Genomic DNA, 18,961 nt, shown 5'->3' with positions numbered 1-18,961 from the left:
ACGGAAGCTGTTTGGTTTACCGTGGAAGAAGATTATACCCTATATGAAATCTATTGGATCTTACATTTTGGCGACGAGAATGGGATACAAGATACTTCAGCATCTAGTAGTGATCCAAGAGAGGTTTTGTAACTGTGAGTAACTGTGAAAATGGCACAAGAAAACGCCAATACAGTAACTGTTGTCACTGAATCGAGAAATCTAAAAATAGCCCCGTTCACTCATGCAGACGACCAAATATCGACGGGCATTGCATGGCAAGATTGGATCGAGGATATTGAGAGACAGTTTAGATTTTTCAAAATAACACAGGCACAAGACAAGCAAGATGCAATCATAATTTTCGGGGGAAAGGAGATAGCTATAGGTTGGCGAAATCTCTGCCAGACCCAGATGAAGGTGATGTGTACACAAAACTGAGAACTAAATTGAACACGTACTACCTTCCTAAAAAGAACAAACAACATGCGAGATACCTTTTCTCGAGCACAAGACCCTACCCTGGTGAATCTACTGCTTCGTACGGTGCGCGACTACGAGAAAAAGCGTATCTTGGAACACTTAATTCTAACTGGACAATGCAAGGCTAAAGGAAAAAGCTGTGCAGAAGGTGTGGACACTCGCTCAATTTTTGTCCGAAGCTGCGCAATTAGAGGACATACAAGCACAAATGAAAGCGATGTCTATGTCAGATACAGCCACGCTCGAGCCTAATACTGCCACTGTGCATAGTGCAGGTGCAAGAAAGCCTAAAGCACACCGTAGATCAAATCAGCAGCGCGCAAACAAAGCTAACGCGCGATCAGGAAAGCGCAAAGGAAAGAAAACATGCCCAAATTGTGGTGGCGCATGGCCGCATGATCCGCAATCGCCATGCCCAGCGTCAAACAAATGCAGGAATTGTGGTGGCGTTTATCCGCATACGCAATCGCCGTGCCCAGCAGCAGGTAAAATATGTCACTCGTGTGGGCGGAGCAATCATTTTGAGAAATACTGCTATAGTTCATCTTCAAAAAAAGCAAACGCAGTAAGTGCAAGTTCATCTGTAGGCGCAGCAACAAACGCGCAAAGAGGATGACGATTCAGAATACGTGTTCGCAAACACCAGCTCGCGTAAAAAGATCGGCTCCCTCATGCGACATGGTAATTGGCGGCGTAGTCCTAAAAGCCGGTATTGACTCACACGCCAGTGTCAATATCATGGATAGCGCATCCTTTAATCGCCTCCGCAAGGAAACTAGTGCGCCCTCAACCAGCTTGCGAGAATCAAATCGCCGGTTTTTGGTTATAATGCAAAAGCTCCCTCCCTGTCATTGGTGAGATTAAAGCGCGTGTAAGTGTTGGAAATGCGCAGGTAACAACCAAATTCAGTGTTGTAGAGGGCAGCGCAGGCAATTTATTGTCATTTGGAACTTCATCTGAGCTTGGGCTAATTGAAATCACAAACAATGTCTCAGTCACAAACAATACTGATGACATGATAGCAAGTTATGATGATCTTTTCAATGGTATTGGTAAGGTGAAAAATGAGGTGATCAAACTGCACATACAGGGTGTCCCAGAATGATCTATACCGGTAAAGATGGAATTGTTTAGGTATGAAGGGCATGTTGAATGGTCATATTGATTTACATTTAAAGTTTTACAGATATTTAGCTTTCTCAGATTTTTTAGATTTTAAAATTTGACGTTTCTAGTAGAAGTTATAGAAGATTAACGTAAAAATGGTGAATTCTAAGTTTTGACAACGCAACCTATTTTGAAAATCTGTAACATTGCTAACCGTTCAGCACAAAGTTATTTGGAAAAAGTTATGCAGGTATTTTAGTTGTAGTTTTAAATATAGTTATTGTGGTGTGAGGTCCATGTCATTTGAAATGCTTGCAGAGATCGAACTGGTTGTGGTACAGAAACGACGGCTCCTCAATTTACCGTACAGCAGCGTGGATTTCTTTCAAAAACTTACTGGCAAACCGGCAGCTATGTTGAGACGCAAAGAAGATCATAGACGATAGTGTATAATGTAAAGAAATTTGACGAGCACGGAACTGTCAGGAATCGGCAGAGTGAAGCTTCAGGTGCTCGTAAGACTGTAAGAACTAGAGCGAACATTGCAGCTGTCCGGCAAGCTTTAAGCGCAACCCAAACAGTAGTTGTCGTCGAAATGCTGTGCCAAACATCCCACGCTTCTTCATTTAATCGTATCGTGCCATTTTTCAAAGGTATGCGAGTCGTTTTTCATCGATTTTACATTATTACATGCCACGCCAAAACAAATAAAGGTAGCGTGCTGAAATTAACAGAATAAGTAGGAGACATGTCCAACATTATAATGCTGGTATCAAAAATAGATACACTGCCCGTCTTCTATTTTTAGTTATTTTTGCAAACACGGTACAAATCATTCTGGGACACCCTGTAGATGAAAACGTGCAACCAAAAATCCAAAAACATAGGAGAATTCCTTTTCATGTGAGAAAAGATGTTGACGTAGCAATTAATTGAGCAGCTACTCGATGATGATGTAATCGAGTGCGCGACAGGTCCAACACCTTGGATTAGCTCTGTTGTGATAGTGCCTAAAAAAGACAAATCAGTGCGCGTGTGCGTTGATATGAGGGAAGCAAATCAGGCAATACAGCGTGAAAAACACCCCATGCCTACCATTGAGGAAGTTATCACAGATTTGAACGGAGCCACTGTCTTTAGTACCCTTGACCTAACCATCAATTTGAATTACACCCAGAGAGTAGGTACATTACCACGTTTACAACCCATTCAGGATTGTACAGGTATAAAAGATAAATGTTTGGGGTAAACGCGGCCTCAGAAATCTTCCAAAATGCGGTAGCGCGTATGTTAGCAGGTTTGGATGGATGTCGCAACATGTCTGACGACATAATTATTTATGGCAGTACGCAGCAGGAACATGACAAGAATCTTGCAGCGGTGCTTCAGCGACTACTTGCGAATGTAACGCGCTTAAACAAAAAGCAAGTGCACGTTTTAGCAGCACAAAGTACAATTCTTCGGACATGTATTCAGCGCAGAAGGCGTCACCCCTGACCCGCAAAAGATAGCGGCTATAGTCAATGCAGCGCCCCCTAGCAATGCGAAAGAGGTCATGTCTTTGCTTGGAATGGCACAATATGTCGCCCGGTTCATACCACACTATGCATCAATCACCGCTCCATTGCGCCAGCTAACCCACAAAGATATAGAGTGGAAGTGGGGAACCGATGAACAACAGTCTTTTGATAATCTGAAGAGCGCCCTCGCTGGATCAGGACTAACCGTGTACTTTGACCCTGCCAAAAAATCAACTGTTGTTGTGGACGCTAGCCCCAGCAGCCTAGGAGCGATGTTATGTCAAGAAGGTCACGTGGTAGCGTATGCAAGCCGCGCGCTTAAGGATACAGAATCTAGATACTCACAAATTGAGCGCCAAGCGCTTAAGCGTGACTTGGCAATTTTGCACTTTCGCATGTACTTGTTCGGTAGTGATTTTGTAGTATGTACTGACCACAAGCCACTTCTGCCATTGTTTAATAACAAGAACTCAAAGCCAAATGCACGCATTGAACTGTGGTTGTTAAAACTTCAGCAGTATGACTACACACTCGTCTATCAACCTGGGAAAGACAATCCGTCTGACTATTTGTCCAGGCACCCACCCAGTCACACCGACCCTAACCTTGCATCGCAAGTATCAGTATCTGATGAATACGTTCATTACGTATGTCATAACGCAGTTCCAAAAGCAATGACATACGAGGAAGTCGTCGAAGCGACAAAACATGATTCCACACTACAGAAGATCAAAGCAGCCCTTCTAAGTGGAAAAGAAAAGGACTGGAATGACAACGCGATCAGTGACTTTAAGCAAATACGCCACGAGCTTATGGTATTGGACAATGAGGTCATCCTACGTGATACGTGATTAGTTCTACCGTCAGCCCTGAGAGAACGAGCCATCGATCTTGCACATGATTCGCACCAAGGAATCGTTAAAACAAAGAAACTGTTACGTGAAAAGATATGGTTCCCCGGCATAGACTCCAAAGTTGAACACAAGGTTCGCGGATGTGTCCCATATGTCAAGCAGCGACAACGTCAGGAAAGATCCCTCCTGAGCCACTACGAATGACTCAACTACCGGATGGTCCCTGGCAGGAAGTCTCGGTTGACTTTAAAGGTCCCTTTCCGACTGGTGAATACTTGCTCGTGATAGTTGATGACTTTAGTCGTTTTCCTGAAGTGGAAATAGTAAGCTCTACGTCAGCAAGATCGGTAATCCCTAAACTAGACGCAGTATTTGCTCGTCAGGGTATCCCTGAAATAGTACGCACGGACAATGGACCGCCGTTCAATGGCAGTGAATTTACTAAGTTCGCATAATTCTACGGTTTCACTCATCGTAAATGTACACCGTTGTGGCCGCGAGCAAACGGGCAAGCAACTGGAAGCAAGAGTTGTGGGGTTTTCTTCGCCAATACCGTGCTACCCCACACGCGACGACAGGTGTTTCGCCCAGTGAAGCACTGAACGGCAGAAAGATGAGAACGACCCTTCCACAAGTCCCGACAAAGACTGTCAACGACAAAATTCGCAGTAGAGATGCTGAACAAAAGGGCAAAATCAAAGCAAACGCCGACAAGCATCTCCATGTGACTGAATCCAACATCAAAGTAGGTGATCGGGTGTTGGTGAAACAGAACAGAAAAAACATGCTCGATCCACCATACAATCCTCATCCCTTCATAGTAGTTGAAAGGAGAGGAAACGCTATAACTGTCCAAAGAGGTGAGGCAAGACTTACAAGGAATGTATCCTTCTTCAAGAGACTCCCTGCAGACACTCCCATGAATCTAGAAATGGTCCCCACACACGACCCTGTGGAACTCCCAGATGCAGATACCCCTGCCTCAATGTTCCCTGTGACTTCTGATCAACCAGCAGCAGCTGAGACTCCAGCAGAACCATCTGTTGAATTGCAGCCATCTCAACTCAGCACAACTCAACCAAGACGGTCCACAAGGATCAGACAGCCACCCAAGAAACTTACCCGCATAAGTAAAGCGCATGTTATCAGTGTTGTAGTCGAGGACCTCATGTCCGAGGCCAAGGCCAAGGCCAAGGACTTGGTGTCCGAGGCCAAGGCCAAGGCCAAGGACATGGTGTCCGAGGCCAAGGACAACCCTCCGAGGCCAAGGACTTTTGTCTCCGAGGCCAAGGCCAAGGACCAAGGACTTTCATAATAATGAACCATACTAAACCACGCCCGATCGGGGGTCATATTGTCGTCAACATAAGGCAATTTTATATGCACTTTAAATAACGCTGCACAGTAAGCCTAAACTTTATAAAATAAACATGCCTAAAATGGACTATTTATCCTAGTTTCAACCAACAAAACCCAACTTGTTCATTATATCGATTTGTTTCTTAGTCTTAGTGAACAACCCAAAAGTTTGATGAAGTCCTATAAACGAAAGTCCTTTAAGCTAGAACGCTAACCCTTCCACCCTCCCCTCTAACGCAAGTGTCAAATATCGAAAGCTCCAACCTGTATTCATAGGATACAGTGCGGTCGCTGTGGTGGATGGGTGCGACAATGCTAGGATACTATATGTGATCACGTTTATGGAAGAAACAAATATTCTATTTTATTTTAAGATATTTTCTTCGTACCTTTTTAGCACGAAAAAAAATAATTAGGACTTGCTGGATTTTCATATGAAAAATAATCAGCTGCTTACAAAATTAACTTACAAGTTGCAGGTTGCGAATACTGTACACTAGATTGATTTAAAATCATTTTGAAGCAACCACTGTAAAATTTCAATATCGTAGGCCTACTTCAGAAAATACTAAAATTTTATATTAAATCCTTAAAAAAGATCAACTTTGACCAATGTTTTAACGACTTTTTTACAAACGTAATCTGACTTTTCGGCCCCCTCCCTCCCTAAGGCTGCGATCACATAGAAGTATACAATATACGGTATTCGCTACACAAAATACGCTCGTTCGATCAGGCTGAGTTCACATAGGAGTATACTATGTGAACTCAGCCTGATCAATGAGCGATTTCAGATAGCTTAATACCGTGATACTTCTATGTGATCGCAGCTAACGTAAGGACTTTCGTAAATAAGACTTCAACTTTTGGGCTGTTCCCTTATCTAGACAAGTAGTGAAGATTACAACATAACACACTTATGTTTGATCGCATACCTACCATTTTGATGTCAAAAGCTAGACAGTTATGTGGTATATAATAATGTGCGACAAAGCAGTCTAAAATGGGCACTGATCTATCTTAAGATCAAACGCAGCAAATGTAGCTGATGAGATTAACCAAAATAGATAAAATTCATTTGATCACAGTTAGGCCTACCCGGTAATCGAAACATGTCATACAGTAGTGTCCAATGAGTTCCTTAAAAATATCTAAAGAACCCGTTGTGTCTATTCGATATTCCTATTTTAGGAATCATATTGGCTGAGTGGAATTTTAATATAAAACCACATATTTGGCCTCCATGTGCATCTTTTGCAAAGAGCAAAGATGATAGTTAAGAGTGCACCAAAATATTGACAAACTGTTTTGTATTTCAATCAGGTACAATAAAAAGCTATCCTTAACTGTTATGTTTCTCTAAAACGTTTTAATTTATACCTAAACAGCAGATTGTACTCTTTCACTCTTTAAACATTTGCCTGCATTTTTGATGATTTTGCCTGTCCTTGTTGGGTCCTTGTTGTCGAGGACCAAGGACTTTGGGGTCCGAGGCCAAGGCCAAGGCCAAGGACTACACATCCGAGGCCAAGGACTACATGTCCGAGGACCAAGGACTTCAAAACCTGCATCCTCGAGGAGTCCTCGAGGCCGAGGACTGTACTCGAGGACTACAACACTGCATGTTATTAGGTTGTTTTGGTGCGTAAGCGCATTTGGTGCGTAATCGCGTCATGTTCAAAGTTCCCTGTTTGAAACTGTTCTTTGAAAATTGATAGTTAAAGTGCACAAGACATGTGTACCAGTTGTGATACTTTATACTTTATCTTAGCACTGGAAAGATACCAAGTGCCAAAGTTTGATAATTTGAGCAAGTTGTGCTCAGTGTTGTTTTGGAGTTTTTTGGAACACGTTGTATTAATTGTTTTGGTGTTATAAAAAACAAAATGCAAAACAGGTCAATACAAAAACACCAGACTCAAAGTATGTTGATCATCTTCTGAGTTTTAATGAACATTGCTATTTAACCTGGTATAGCACTATACAAGTTGCTTAACAGTGAACAATTTGTTGAGAACTCTTGAACTCATGGACATTAACATTCAGTGTTTACAAAAGCAAAGTGACTTTTATCTAAAAAGGGGAGAGATGTAATGTTCAAGCTCACCAACCCCCTCTGAGAGTAAACAGTATAGCGCCATCTATTTGGTTGCTAGGTTTCAACAAAGGTCACAAGATAAAATGGCGTCGACCATGAAAGTACTTGTCAACTTGAGTAGTGAAATGTGTCTGTTATTACAGTGAGTAAACAACCCCTAAATCTATTGGATCTTACAGCTCTTAAGATAGCTCTTGATATTCAGTGGTTCTAAAGATAGCTCAAAACTTTTTATGTTGATCGAAGCCTATGCAAGCGGGGGTCACATTATTGCATGTCTGCTTGTCCTGGGACCCTTTACTTTATTGTTTTGGACAATTTGGACCCCATGAATTGCGGGGGTCACTCCCATTATGGCCTGTACACCATCCGTGATAATCAACTTCTGAAAAGTACCCTAAACAAGGATTTAACCCTTGGCTAAAACGATAACAGGTGTTTTCACACCCTAAACAGGGATTTTATTCCTTGCATCAAATTTCATACCCTAAATACCATTTCCGCGTATAAGCAATTGCAATTTTGCTACCCTTTTTGTCTCACCTGAACTTTGTTCAGGATGGGACTTAGTAATCACTATTTCTGTCTGTCCGTGGGGGTGGGCGGGTGTGTGTGTGGGGGTGTGTGTGTGGGGGTGTGTGTGAGTTTGTAAATGCCGTCTAACGAGGACCTACATATGGATACACACCATAAAACGAGGACACACCTCCAAACGAGGGCGTCCTCGTTTTGAAACTATGCCCAGGATGACGTAAATGATGCAAATATGCATATAAGATAGGTCCCCATAGCGGGTATAGGGGCGGGTCTCAGTTGGATAGTAAGTTGCCTGGTGTGTTTGCGTGAGGTCCACGGTGTGTCGATTAAAAACGGTGTGTAAGTCCTCGGTTAGATCCTTCTAAAGTCGAGGTCCTCGTTTGAACGTGTTTACAAACAGAGGTGTGTGTGTGTGGGGGGGGTTGGGGGTGTGTATGTATGTGTGTCCGTCCGAGCTATATCTGGGGAACCGTAAGACTTACGGCGACGCTACTTGGTGGGAGGAAGGGTATCCAAGTTTGCTCCGTAACCGTATGTTTTCGGGGAAAAATATGCAAATTAACATAGCTAATTTGCATAATTTATGTCACTGTCAACATTAAGAGTCAAATTTTTGGAAGGGCATTTCGGGGTCACCCAGGGGTCATCTGAGGTCAAATTACTAAAAACTGTCGTATGGGCATGAAACTTGGTGGGTACAGTTAACATTTAGAGCCAATTTTTTGGAAGGTCATTTTGGGATCATCAAAGGTCATCCATGGGCATGACACCTGGTGGTTACAGTCAACATTTAAAGTCAAATTTTTGGAAGGTCATTTCAGGGACATCTGAGGTCACCCATGGGTCATCTGTGGTCAAATTTCTAAAACTGTCACAGGGGCATGAAACTTGGTGGGTACAGTCATCATTTAGAGCCAAATTTTTGGACAGTCATTGCAAGGTCATCTGAGGTCACTCAGAGGTCATCTGAAGTCAAATGACTAAAACTGTTGTATGGGCATGACATGTACAGTCAACATTTAGAGCCCAATTTTTGGAAGGTCATTTTGGGGTCAGTAGGGGTCATCTGAGGTCAAATTAGTAAAAATATGAGACTTGGTGGGTACAGTCACCATCAGCCAGGTAATTGTGCCCAGCCGAGACCCACCAAAATTTAGGGATCAAAGGTCAAATTCCAATATTGGTCCAATCAAGCTCAAATTGAACAGAAAAATTGCCATGGGTTGTTGCAGGTTCATTTACTTCTACCAAAAGTAATCGTAAAAGCAGGCGATCGCGAAAGCAGGCGAGACTCGTGGTTCGAGAACCGCCTTGTTTCCAATATTTCATGTTTTTGACACCCTAAGGGTGGTGCAATAATTATGTGTACCCGGGGTGAATTCTCAAAATGGTCTGCCAAAAATCGCTTGTTCCCCCTTTGGCCGTGCCAAAAACCTTTGCCCCCCTTTTGACGTGCCAAAAATCTTTGCCCCCCCTTACACATGCAAGATTTTGGGGAACCCGAATTTAAAACCTTAAATTGTCTTAACATATAATGCGGCGCTTAGCGAGCAGGAAATTTTGCATATTTGAGCGTGTTAAATAACGTTTTCCTCGCCTTTTAGGGCGTAATATAGAAACAGTGCCCAAAATATCTGTGCCAAAAATTGCTTGCCCCCCCTTTCGACCTGCCAAAAATCGCTTGACCCCCTTTCAACCTGCCAAAAATGCTTGCCCCCCTTTTGGCCTGCCAAAAATCTTTGCCCCCCTATAATTCACCCCGAGGTACATAATTATTGCACCACCCCTAAGCGCCAAATTGCCAAGTTGCTCATAATAAATTAAATTTCCGTCATTGTCGATACAAAAACTAATTAAATCTGATTCAGGGATTTGATATTTTTAAAGTTCAGAACTACGGACACCTTCAAATTCTCATTGGACTCCTTGTAAACTGTTTTGTACGGCTTAAAGGGCTCGGAAAAAATCAATTAGACCATTTAAATTTCTGACCGTCATCTGCCTAGGGCTACATGCAGCCAGAGCATACATTACCAAGTGATGCAAACAAATCGAGGTACAGTCTCTTAAGTTCAATTTAAATGGCCATGCTACTTGGAGCTGTTTGTTGTATTTATTGCACACTTTGTTTTAAAGCCATAGCTAGTTGGCGTAATATGTTCAAGTACAATGTCTACAAAAACACTACCACTTTGTGTTTTACAGAAACATAAAACTTTTTAACATTACCCCTTTTAAATCCTCATTTCAGAACATGACTTCCAGAAGACCTCAAAACTTGTTCAACCTGAAGCCTCACAAATGTATATATTGCAGCAGGTATTTCCATGACACTTGTCTATATCTGAGTCACCTGATCCAACACAAGAAGCGGATTAGACCGTATTGGTATGAATCGGACACCAAAGAGAAGCTTTATGAATGCCAACACTGTAACAAATGCTTCATACGAAAACAGAAATGGATGGACCATGAATGTACTCCGACAAGAAAATCCTTTTTTACACACCTGAATAGACGTTCATCGATTCGCAGCAAAGAGCATCATGAAAGACATGAAGCATCACATAGCAAGGAGAAGTCTCACATATGTAAAGTATGCAACAAGGGCTTTACCTGGGCATGTAACTTGAAAAAGCACCAATCAACTCATGGTAATATAAAACCTTACCAATGTGAACTTTGCAATAAAGGCTTCAAGTGCAAACAATCTTAAAAATACATTTACAGACTCATAGGAAAGCAAAACACTTAAAAGTGCACCAAGCAAGTCATAGTGAAGAGAAGCCTCATGTATGTGAAGTGTGCAACAGGAGCTTTAAACTGAAACATCACTTGACACGGCATGAAGCAACCCATAGCATAGAGAAGCCTTATATATGTAAGGTATGCAACAAGGGCTATGCACTGGCACAGAGCTTGAAAGAGCACGAAGCAGTATTCCATAGCAAAGAGAAGCCTCATGTATGTACGGTGTGCAACAAAGGCTTTGCACAGTTACGTAGTTTGAAACGGCACACAGCAATCCATAGCAAAGAGAAGCATATAAATGTATGTAAAGTATGCAACAAGGATTTTGCACGGGCACATTATTTGGAAAAGCACAAAGCAATTAGTCATAGCAATGAGAAGCCTCACATATGTAAAGTATGCAACAAGGGCTTTGCATTGGCAAGTTATTTGAAGAAGCATGACACAGTTCATAGCAATGTTAAGCCTTACGTATGTAAAGTATGCAATAAGGGCTTTACAAGGGCACATCACTTGAAGGAGCATGAAACGATTCATAGAAATGAGAAGCCACACGTATGTAAAGTATGCAACAAGGGCTTTACAAGGGCACATCACTTGAAGGAGCATGGAACGATTCATAGAAATGATGAGAAGCCACACGAATGTAAAGTATGCAACAAGGGCTTTGCACGGGCACATCATTTGGAAGAGCACAAAGTAGTTCATAGCAAAGAGAAGCCTCACATATGTAAAGTATGCAACAAGGGCTTTGCACGGGCACATCATTTGGAAGAGCACAAAGTAGTTCATAGCAAAGAGAAGCCTCACGTATGTAAAGTATGCAACAAGGGCTTTGCACGGGCACATCATTTGGAAGAGCACAAAGTAGTTCATAGCAATGTTAAGCCTTACAAATGTGAATTTTGCAATAAAAGCTTCAAGCACAGATGTAGCCTAAGAGTACATTTAAAGACTCACAGTAAAGAGAAGCCATGTGCATGTACGGTATGCAACAAGGGCTTTACACTTGCACATCACTTGGAAGAGCATGAAGCAATACATAGCAAGGAGAAGCCTCATGTATGTAAAGTATGCAACAAGGGCTTTACACTTGCACATCACTTGGAAGAGCATGAAGCAATACATAGCAAGAAGGCTCATGTATGTAAGGTACGTATGCAACAAGGGCTCTACACTTGCACATCACTTGGAAGAGCATGAAGCAATTCATAGCAATGAGAAGCCTCATGTATGTAAAGTATGCAACAAGGCCGGGGGGGGGGGGCACTTCCATAACAGATATGCATCATGTGCCTCGGGATAGACCCCCTTTTTCAAACCGGCTTGTACCCAATGACCCCCTTTTTTGTGTTATGGTCCTTCCTATTACCCAATGACCCCCTTTAAAAAAATTCATGTACTCATTGACCCCCTTTTTCTATTTCCTGCTACCCAATGACCCCCCTTTTTAATTCCCAAATTTAGGTGGTAGGCCTATTTGTGTTCTCCTTCAGAAATAATGAGATTTCTCAAATTTCCAAGGTGACCAAGTTGTTTTTTCGCAGTTTAGCACTTATTTATGTGTACTTAATGATACTCCTTTGGCAATCCTGTACCCAATGACTCCCATTTTACAATTTGTTACCCCAATGACCATCCTTTTTTCAAAGTTTCATACCGAATGACCCCATTTTTTTCAGGTTGTGTACTGAATGACCCCATATTTTTGTAATTGTACATTTGACCTGAATGCCCCCTACTTTTAACATTGCCTGGGCACATCCCTGCCATTTCAGATAGGGAGTGCCCCCCGGGCAACAAGGGCTTTGCACAGGCGTGTTATTTGAAGGAGCATGAAGCAATTCATAGCAATGAGAAGCCTCACATATATGTAAAGTATTCAACAAGGGCTTTACACAGTTACGTGATTTGAAACGGCACAAAATAATCCATAGCAATGAGAAGCCTCATGTATGTAAAGTATGCAACAAGGACTTTGCACATCCAGGCACATTATTTGAAGGAGCATGAAGCAATGCATAGCAATGAGAAGCCTCACATATGTAAAGTATGCAACAATGGTTTTGCCCTGGCACATCACTTGGAAGAGCACAAAGCAATTCATAGCAAGATTATAAAATCGTTTTTGCCAAGTTGCTCATAATGAATTAAATTTCCGTCATTGTCGATACAAAAACTAATTGAATCTGATTCAGGGATTTGATATTTTTGTCTCGCCTGATAAGGCAGGAGACTATATAATCACTTTCCTGTATGTATGTGTGGCGTGTGTGTGTATGTGACAAATTTGGTTAAAGTTTGCTTTCCGCCTATTTTCTCGGAGACTATGAGTCGCACGTTCCTCAAACTTGGTGGGTGGGTGCATCTTGACCTGAGACAGAACCGGTTTGTATTGGTTAGTGGGTCAAGGTCACTGAGGTCATCTAGGGGTCATCTGAGGTCAAATTAGTAAAAACTGTCGTATGGCCATGAAACTTGGTGGGTACAGTCAACATTTAAAGCCAAATTTTGGAAGGTCATTTTGAGGTCACCAGGGGTCATCTGAGGTCAAATTAGTAAAAACTGTTGGATGGGCATGAAACTTGGTGGTAGTCAACATTTAAAGCCAAATTTTTGCAAGGTCATTTCGAGGTCACCAGGGGTCATTTGAGGTCAAATTAGTAAAAACAGTCGTATGGGCACGAAACTTGGTGGGTACAGTCACCATTTTAAGCCAAATTTTTGGAAGGTCATTTCGAGGTCACCAGGGGTCATCTGAGGTCAAATGAGTAATAACTGTCGGGTGGGCATGAAACTTGGTGGGTACCGTCATCATTTGAAGCCAAATTTTTGGAAGATCGTTTCGGGGTCACCAGGGGTCATCTGAGGTCAAATTAGTAAAAACTTGTATGGGCATGAAACTTGGTGGGTACAGTCAACATTTAAAGCCAAATTTTTGGAAGGTCATTTCGGGGTCACCTGAGTTCAAATTAGTACAAACTGTCGTATGGGCATGAAACTTGGTGCCTACAGTCAACATTTAGAGCCAAATTTTTGGAAGGTCATTTCAGGGTCACCAGGGGTCATCTGAGGTCAAATTAGTAAAAACTGTTGCATGGGCATGACTCTTGGTGGGTACAGTCACCATCAGCCAGATAATCGTGCCCAGCCGATAACAGCCAAATTCATTTACCTCTCCCAAAAGTAATGGCAAAAGCAGGCGGTCGCAAAAGCAGGCGAGACTCGTGGTTCAAGAACCGCCTTGTTAAAGTTCAGAACTTCAAACACCTTCAAATTCTCATTGGACCCCTTGTAAACATCTATGTTTTGCACGGCTTAAGGGATGAGCGTTTTGAGCGTTTCGACAGTATTTTTTGTGGGACATGAGAGCACATCAGACATATCAAATTGCATTCTGAATACGAAGAATGTCTTTGTGATATCAAATAATTTTCATTTTTTGAAATTTATGATATAATACAAATTATTATGACAAATTATAAATATTTGATATTTTTCACATTTTTGATATATAACAGTCCTCGAAGTAAATGAGTTTTTTTTTCCCAAAAAGACCTATTTTTTTGGTGTTTTTTGGAAAAAAATCCATATCTTCAATACGAAAGGTCAAAATTTTTAATTGATCGTCGGCTTTCATCCCACCTACATACACTTTAAGTACATATCATCAGATTTATAAAGTTTACTTCGAGTACTGTTAAATATCAAAAATATCAATTTTTAATCATTTGCCATAAAATGTGTATTACATTGCGAATTTCAAAAAATCAAAATTATTTGATATCATCAGGACATTCTTCGTATTCAGAATGCAATTCGATATGTCTGATGTGCTCTAATGTCCCACAATAAATACTTTCCAAACGTTCATACCCCAGCCCTTAAAAGAACTCGGAAAAAAATCAATTCGACCCTTTAAATTTTTGACCGTCATCTGCCTATGGTTAGCGCACGTAGCCAGAGCATTAATTAATGTTACCAAGTGATGCAAACAAATCGAGGCAGAGTCTCTTTTTTGAGTGGCAAGTTCAATATTTACATGCTACTTGGAGCAGTTTCTTGTATTTATTGCACACTATTTTTCAGAGCCATGGGGGGGGGGGCACTATGTTCATATACAATGTACTAGTAGTCTACAAAAGCACTACCACATTATGTATTACAGATACAAAAACTTTTAATATCCGTTTTTAAATCCTCATTTCAGAACATGACTTCCAGAAGACCTCAAAACTTGTTCAACCTGAAGCCTCACAAATGTATATATTGCAGGAGGTATTTCTACGACACTTATCTATATCTGAGTCACCTGACCAAACACAAGAAGCGGATTAGACCGTATTGGTATGGATCGGACACCAAAGAGAAGCTGTATAAATGTCAATACTGTAAGAAGGACTTCACAAGAAAACAGAATAGGATGGACCATGAATGTACTCTGACTATTAGAAAAACATTCTGGAATGGACTTTCTCAGATTCACAGCAAAGAGAAGTCTTACATATATAAGGTATCCGTGAAGAACTGTACATGGACAAGTAGCTACACATGTCAAATTTGTAAAAAAAGTTTCAGCTACGCTAGAAGCCTGGTGGTACATTTAGACGTTCATTGTAAAGAGAAGTCTGGTTTACATGTATGTAAAGTATGCAACAAGGGCTTCATACGGGCAAGTTATTTGAAGGTGCATGAAGCAATTCATAGCAATGAGAAGCCTCATAGCAATGAGAAGCCTCATGTATGTAAAGTATGCAACAAGGGCTTTAAAATGCCATATTTATTGAAACAGCACACAGCAATCCATAGCAATGCGAAGCCTCATGTATGTAAAGTATGCAACAAGGGCTTTACAAAGGCAGGCTATTTGAAACGACACACATCAGTAATCCATAGCAATGAGAAGCCTCATATATGTGAAGTATGCAACAAGGGCTTTGCACAGGCATATGATATGAAACGGCACATATCAATTCATAGCAATGTAAAACCTCATATATGTGAAGAATGCAACAAGGGCTTTACACGTGCAGATTCTTTGAAGGAGCATGAAGCAATTCATAGCAAAGAGAAGAATTACGTATGTAAAATATGCAACATGGGCTTTGCACAGGCACATTATTTGAAGGAGCATGAAGCAATTCATAGCAAAGAGAAGAATTACGTATGTAAAATATGCAACAAAGGCTTTAGACAGGTGCGTCTTTTGAAGGAGCATCAAAGACTTCATAGAAATAAATTTTGCAATAAAAGCTTCGAGCAATTTTATTTACTGGATCACAGAATAGAGAAGCCATATGAATGTAAGGTATGCAACAAGGGTTTTACACTGGCACATGACTTGGAAGAGCACAAAGCAACTCATAGCAAGAAGCCTTATGTATGTACAGTATGCAACAAGGGCTTTGCACTGGCACATCACTTGGATGGGCACAAAGTAATTCATGAAGAGAAGCCCTTTGTATGTAAAGTATGCAACAAGGGCTTTACACGGGCACATACTTTGAAACAGCACATACCAATCCATAGCAATGAGATTAAGCCTCATGTATGTAAAGTATGCAACGAGGGCTTTACACTGGCATATCACTTGAAACGGCACAAAGTAATTCATAGCAAGAAGCCTTATATATGTAAAGTATGCGACGAGGGCTTTGCACTGGCACATCACTTGGAAGAGCACAAAGCAATTCATAGCAAGAAGCGTTATGTATGTAATGTATGCGACGAGGGCTTTACACTGGCAAATGACTTGAAACGGCACATAGGAATCCATAGTAAAGAGAAGCCTTTTGTATGTAAAGTGTGCTACCAGTGCTTTACACTGGAATATCACTTGGTAGAGCACTGTTTACAAGGGCACATACATCAAGTGTACATGTAATTGAAACAGCATAAATTTAATTCAATTTACAGTAATGGAAAAAACTGCAATAAAGTAAAAACCATACTTAATGCCCCTCAGCTGCACCTCGGGACATAGCATGGTTTTGAGATCACATTGGGCCTATAATTATAACCATCCCCCTCATCATAAATATTTGTAGACAGGATATATCAAAAATTCAGAATCCCCCAATGTGAATAATTTTGCTATTTTTAAAAGTTATATAGGGGTGTGATTCTTAAGGATTTTTCCCGATTTCAGAATTTTCTGTGGCCTAAATTTACGCAATTTTATTGATTATCAGCCCGTTTTGGGGTATTTTAGCCCATTTTCCCCGGCCAATTTCATCCGGGGGGGGGGGGGGTACTAAAGTTTGGTTTTGGTAGGGACGTGCATTGAGATTTTGGAAGTGGGCCCATAAATATACCAATTTTTTAAGAAATTTGAACCCACTGATATACCAAAAGTCAAAATTTTCGGCCCAATTTAACCAAAATTGTCTTTGGTGGCAAATTTTCACAAAATTAAGGAAAAATTGGGCTGTTTTCCGAAAAAATTGAGTAAATTTTGAAAAAAGGACCCATTCATATACCAAAATAGGCTTTGAAAAAGGGGGCATTGATATACCAGAAGGCCGAAAATGCTACCCATGTTTGTGGCACGTCCCCTGTATGGTCATTTGTACTGAGTACCCCTCCCCCCCCCCCAGATTTCACCCTTGATACTGCTTTTAGATATTAGGATTTTAGGAACTGATATATGCATAAGAACTATAAATATTAGTAGATAAATCTTTAAATTGGACAAAACTGCATGTTAAAGGCCCGGTCCCTGCACTCTGTGCATCCGCGGGTATTCATGCTTGTCGAAAATTTCGCGAAATAAGGGGTGTTTTCAGATGAAGAAACGCGATTCGCAAAACACACAAAAAAAGGGGTGTTTTTTCAAACCACATGTTCGCGAAATTAAAAAAAGGGTATTTTCATCGAGCAGCCTACCGTTTCTGCCAGAAAAGGGTATATTAGAAATATCGTTCGCGTTTTAGCGAAAATAGGGGTATTGTCGAAGGGCAAATAATTCGCGAAATCGCTAAAAAAAGGGGTCTTTTTCCCCTAAAAACTTCGCGAAATGAGGTGCAAAAGGGGGGGTGTTTTTAAAGTTCACCGATAAGCATGAATACCCGCGGATGCACGGAGTGTGGGGACCGGGGTTAAAGGTGGAAAATCAGCTTCTTGATGTGTTCCATTTGTTTCATTTATTGAACCAGCCTTGAACCAATCAGTGATCTTGTAAGAATAATGCCATCATTTAAAATGAATGTGGTGAAATAATTTCAAAACTGTTTTTATTGGCTATTCAACTGAATAATTATTTCTTGTTATCAATCAATCAAAGTTGTTGTTAAAAAGCTAGTGCTTAGGGAGTTAAAATGTTTAAAAATGCTTTTGTTTAAATCTGCATGGTTTGTATATATTAGTGTGATGTATTTACATATTATACAAATATTGACTGTTATATAACTCATACAAAGTTTCTTGTCATTTGATTGGCCAACTACTATTGATTATTTCTGCTATTTTTAGCGGCCAGCTACAAAAGGACTATTGCACTCCGCGTCAGTGCAATATTTTTCCATTGCATGGATGCGGAGCTACCATTGCAACGCTGACAGACGCGCGAGCGTATAGCGTGAGTTTTCCACCTCGACTCGCCAATTATTATAGGTTCGGGTGTTGCTGCTAAAATAAATATGCATTTAGATATCTTTTAATTTATTTTGTTTTCCTGGTAATTTTTAAAATTAAGTGGAAGCAAAGGAACATTTTTATGAGTTATATAAAACAAATATTAAATGTTTTTATTCGTTCAATGGAAAGCCTTGTTGAATGGAACAGTCCATATTTCACCTCATGAAAATATTCTTACCATTGAACGAATAAAAACATTCAATATTTGTATACTATGAGGGGCATGGTTAAAATTATAGGCCCAAGGTGACCTCAAAATCATGACTGTGCCCAAGGCACGTAATAGTCATGGCAAACATAGGACATGGCAAAGAGATCTTTTATGTGTGCCCTACCCTGTATTGCAGTATGTCGGGGCCCATATGGTTTTGAGTTCATGTGCACCACGGGCCTATAATTTTAACCATGCCCCAAATTAAAAGCAGTCAATATTTGTTTTATGTATTAAATCTTAAGATTCTTGTCATCTATTTGGTAATTAAGCATCGATTTTGGGAAGAGAAATTAATAGTTTCAATGTGAACGGCAGATTACAATTGGCATTGTCTGCGGTAATTATAGCGCGCAAAAAAATTAACGTGTGTGTAATATCATTTTACGCTGGGAACAAAGCACAAACAGAACTATGCCTGGAGAAT

General features: G+C 40.8%; 2 protein-coding genes across 3 annotated transcripts in view; one reads left to right on the top strand and one right to left on the bottom strand.

Annotated features, from left to right (window-relative positions):
• Positions 1 to 18,961, bottom strand: part of LOC140138970 (laminin subunit beta-2-like) — a 555,517-nt gene that overhangs the window by 206,414 nt on the left and 330,142 nt on the right. The window lies entirely within an intron of this gene.
• On the top strand, positions 10,726 to 17,086 carry LOC140139856 (uncharacterized). Of its 2 annotated transcripts, none has more exons than XM_072161614.1 (2): positions 10,726 to 10,823; positions 14,899 to 17,086. In XM_072161614.1, exon 2 carries the CDS (start codon positions 14,902 to 14,904, stop codon positions 16,570 to 16,572), a length of 1,671 nt encoding a protein of 556 aa, XP_072017715.1. In that variant the 5' UTR covers positions 10,726 to 10,823; positions 14,899 to 14,901; the 3' UTR covers positions 16,573 to 17,086. The 2 variants fall into 2 exon arrangements, with proteins under 2 accessions (XP_072017715.1, XP_072017714.1); XM_072161613.1 differs by lacking the exon at positions 10,726 to 10,823 and adding an exon at positions 11,738 to 11,840.

The sequence above is a fragment of the Amphiura filiformis genome, chromosome 18 (genome assembly GCF_039555335.1).
Source record: "Amphiura filiformis chromosome 18, Afil_fr2py, whole genome shotgun sequence".
In the NCBI taxonomy this organism is placed as follows: domain Eukaryota; kingdom Metazoa; phylum Echinodermata; class Ophiuroidea; order Amphilepidida; family Amphiuridae; genus Amphiura; species Amphiura filiformis.
This window is presented reverse-complemented; position numbering and strand designations above follow the sequence as displayed.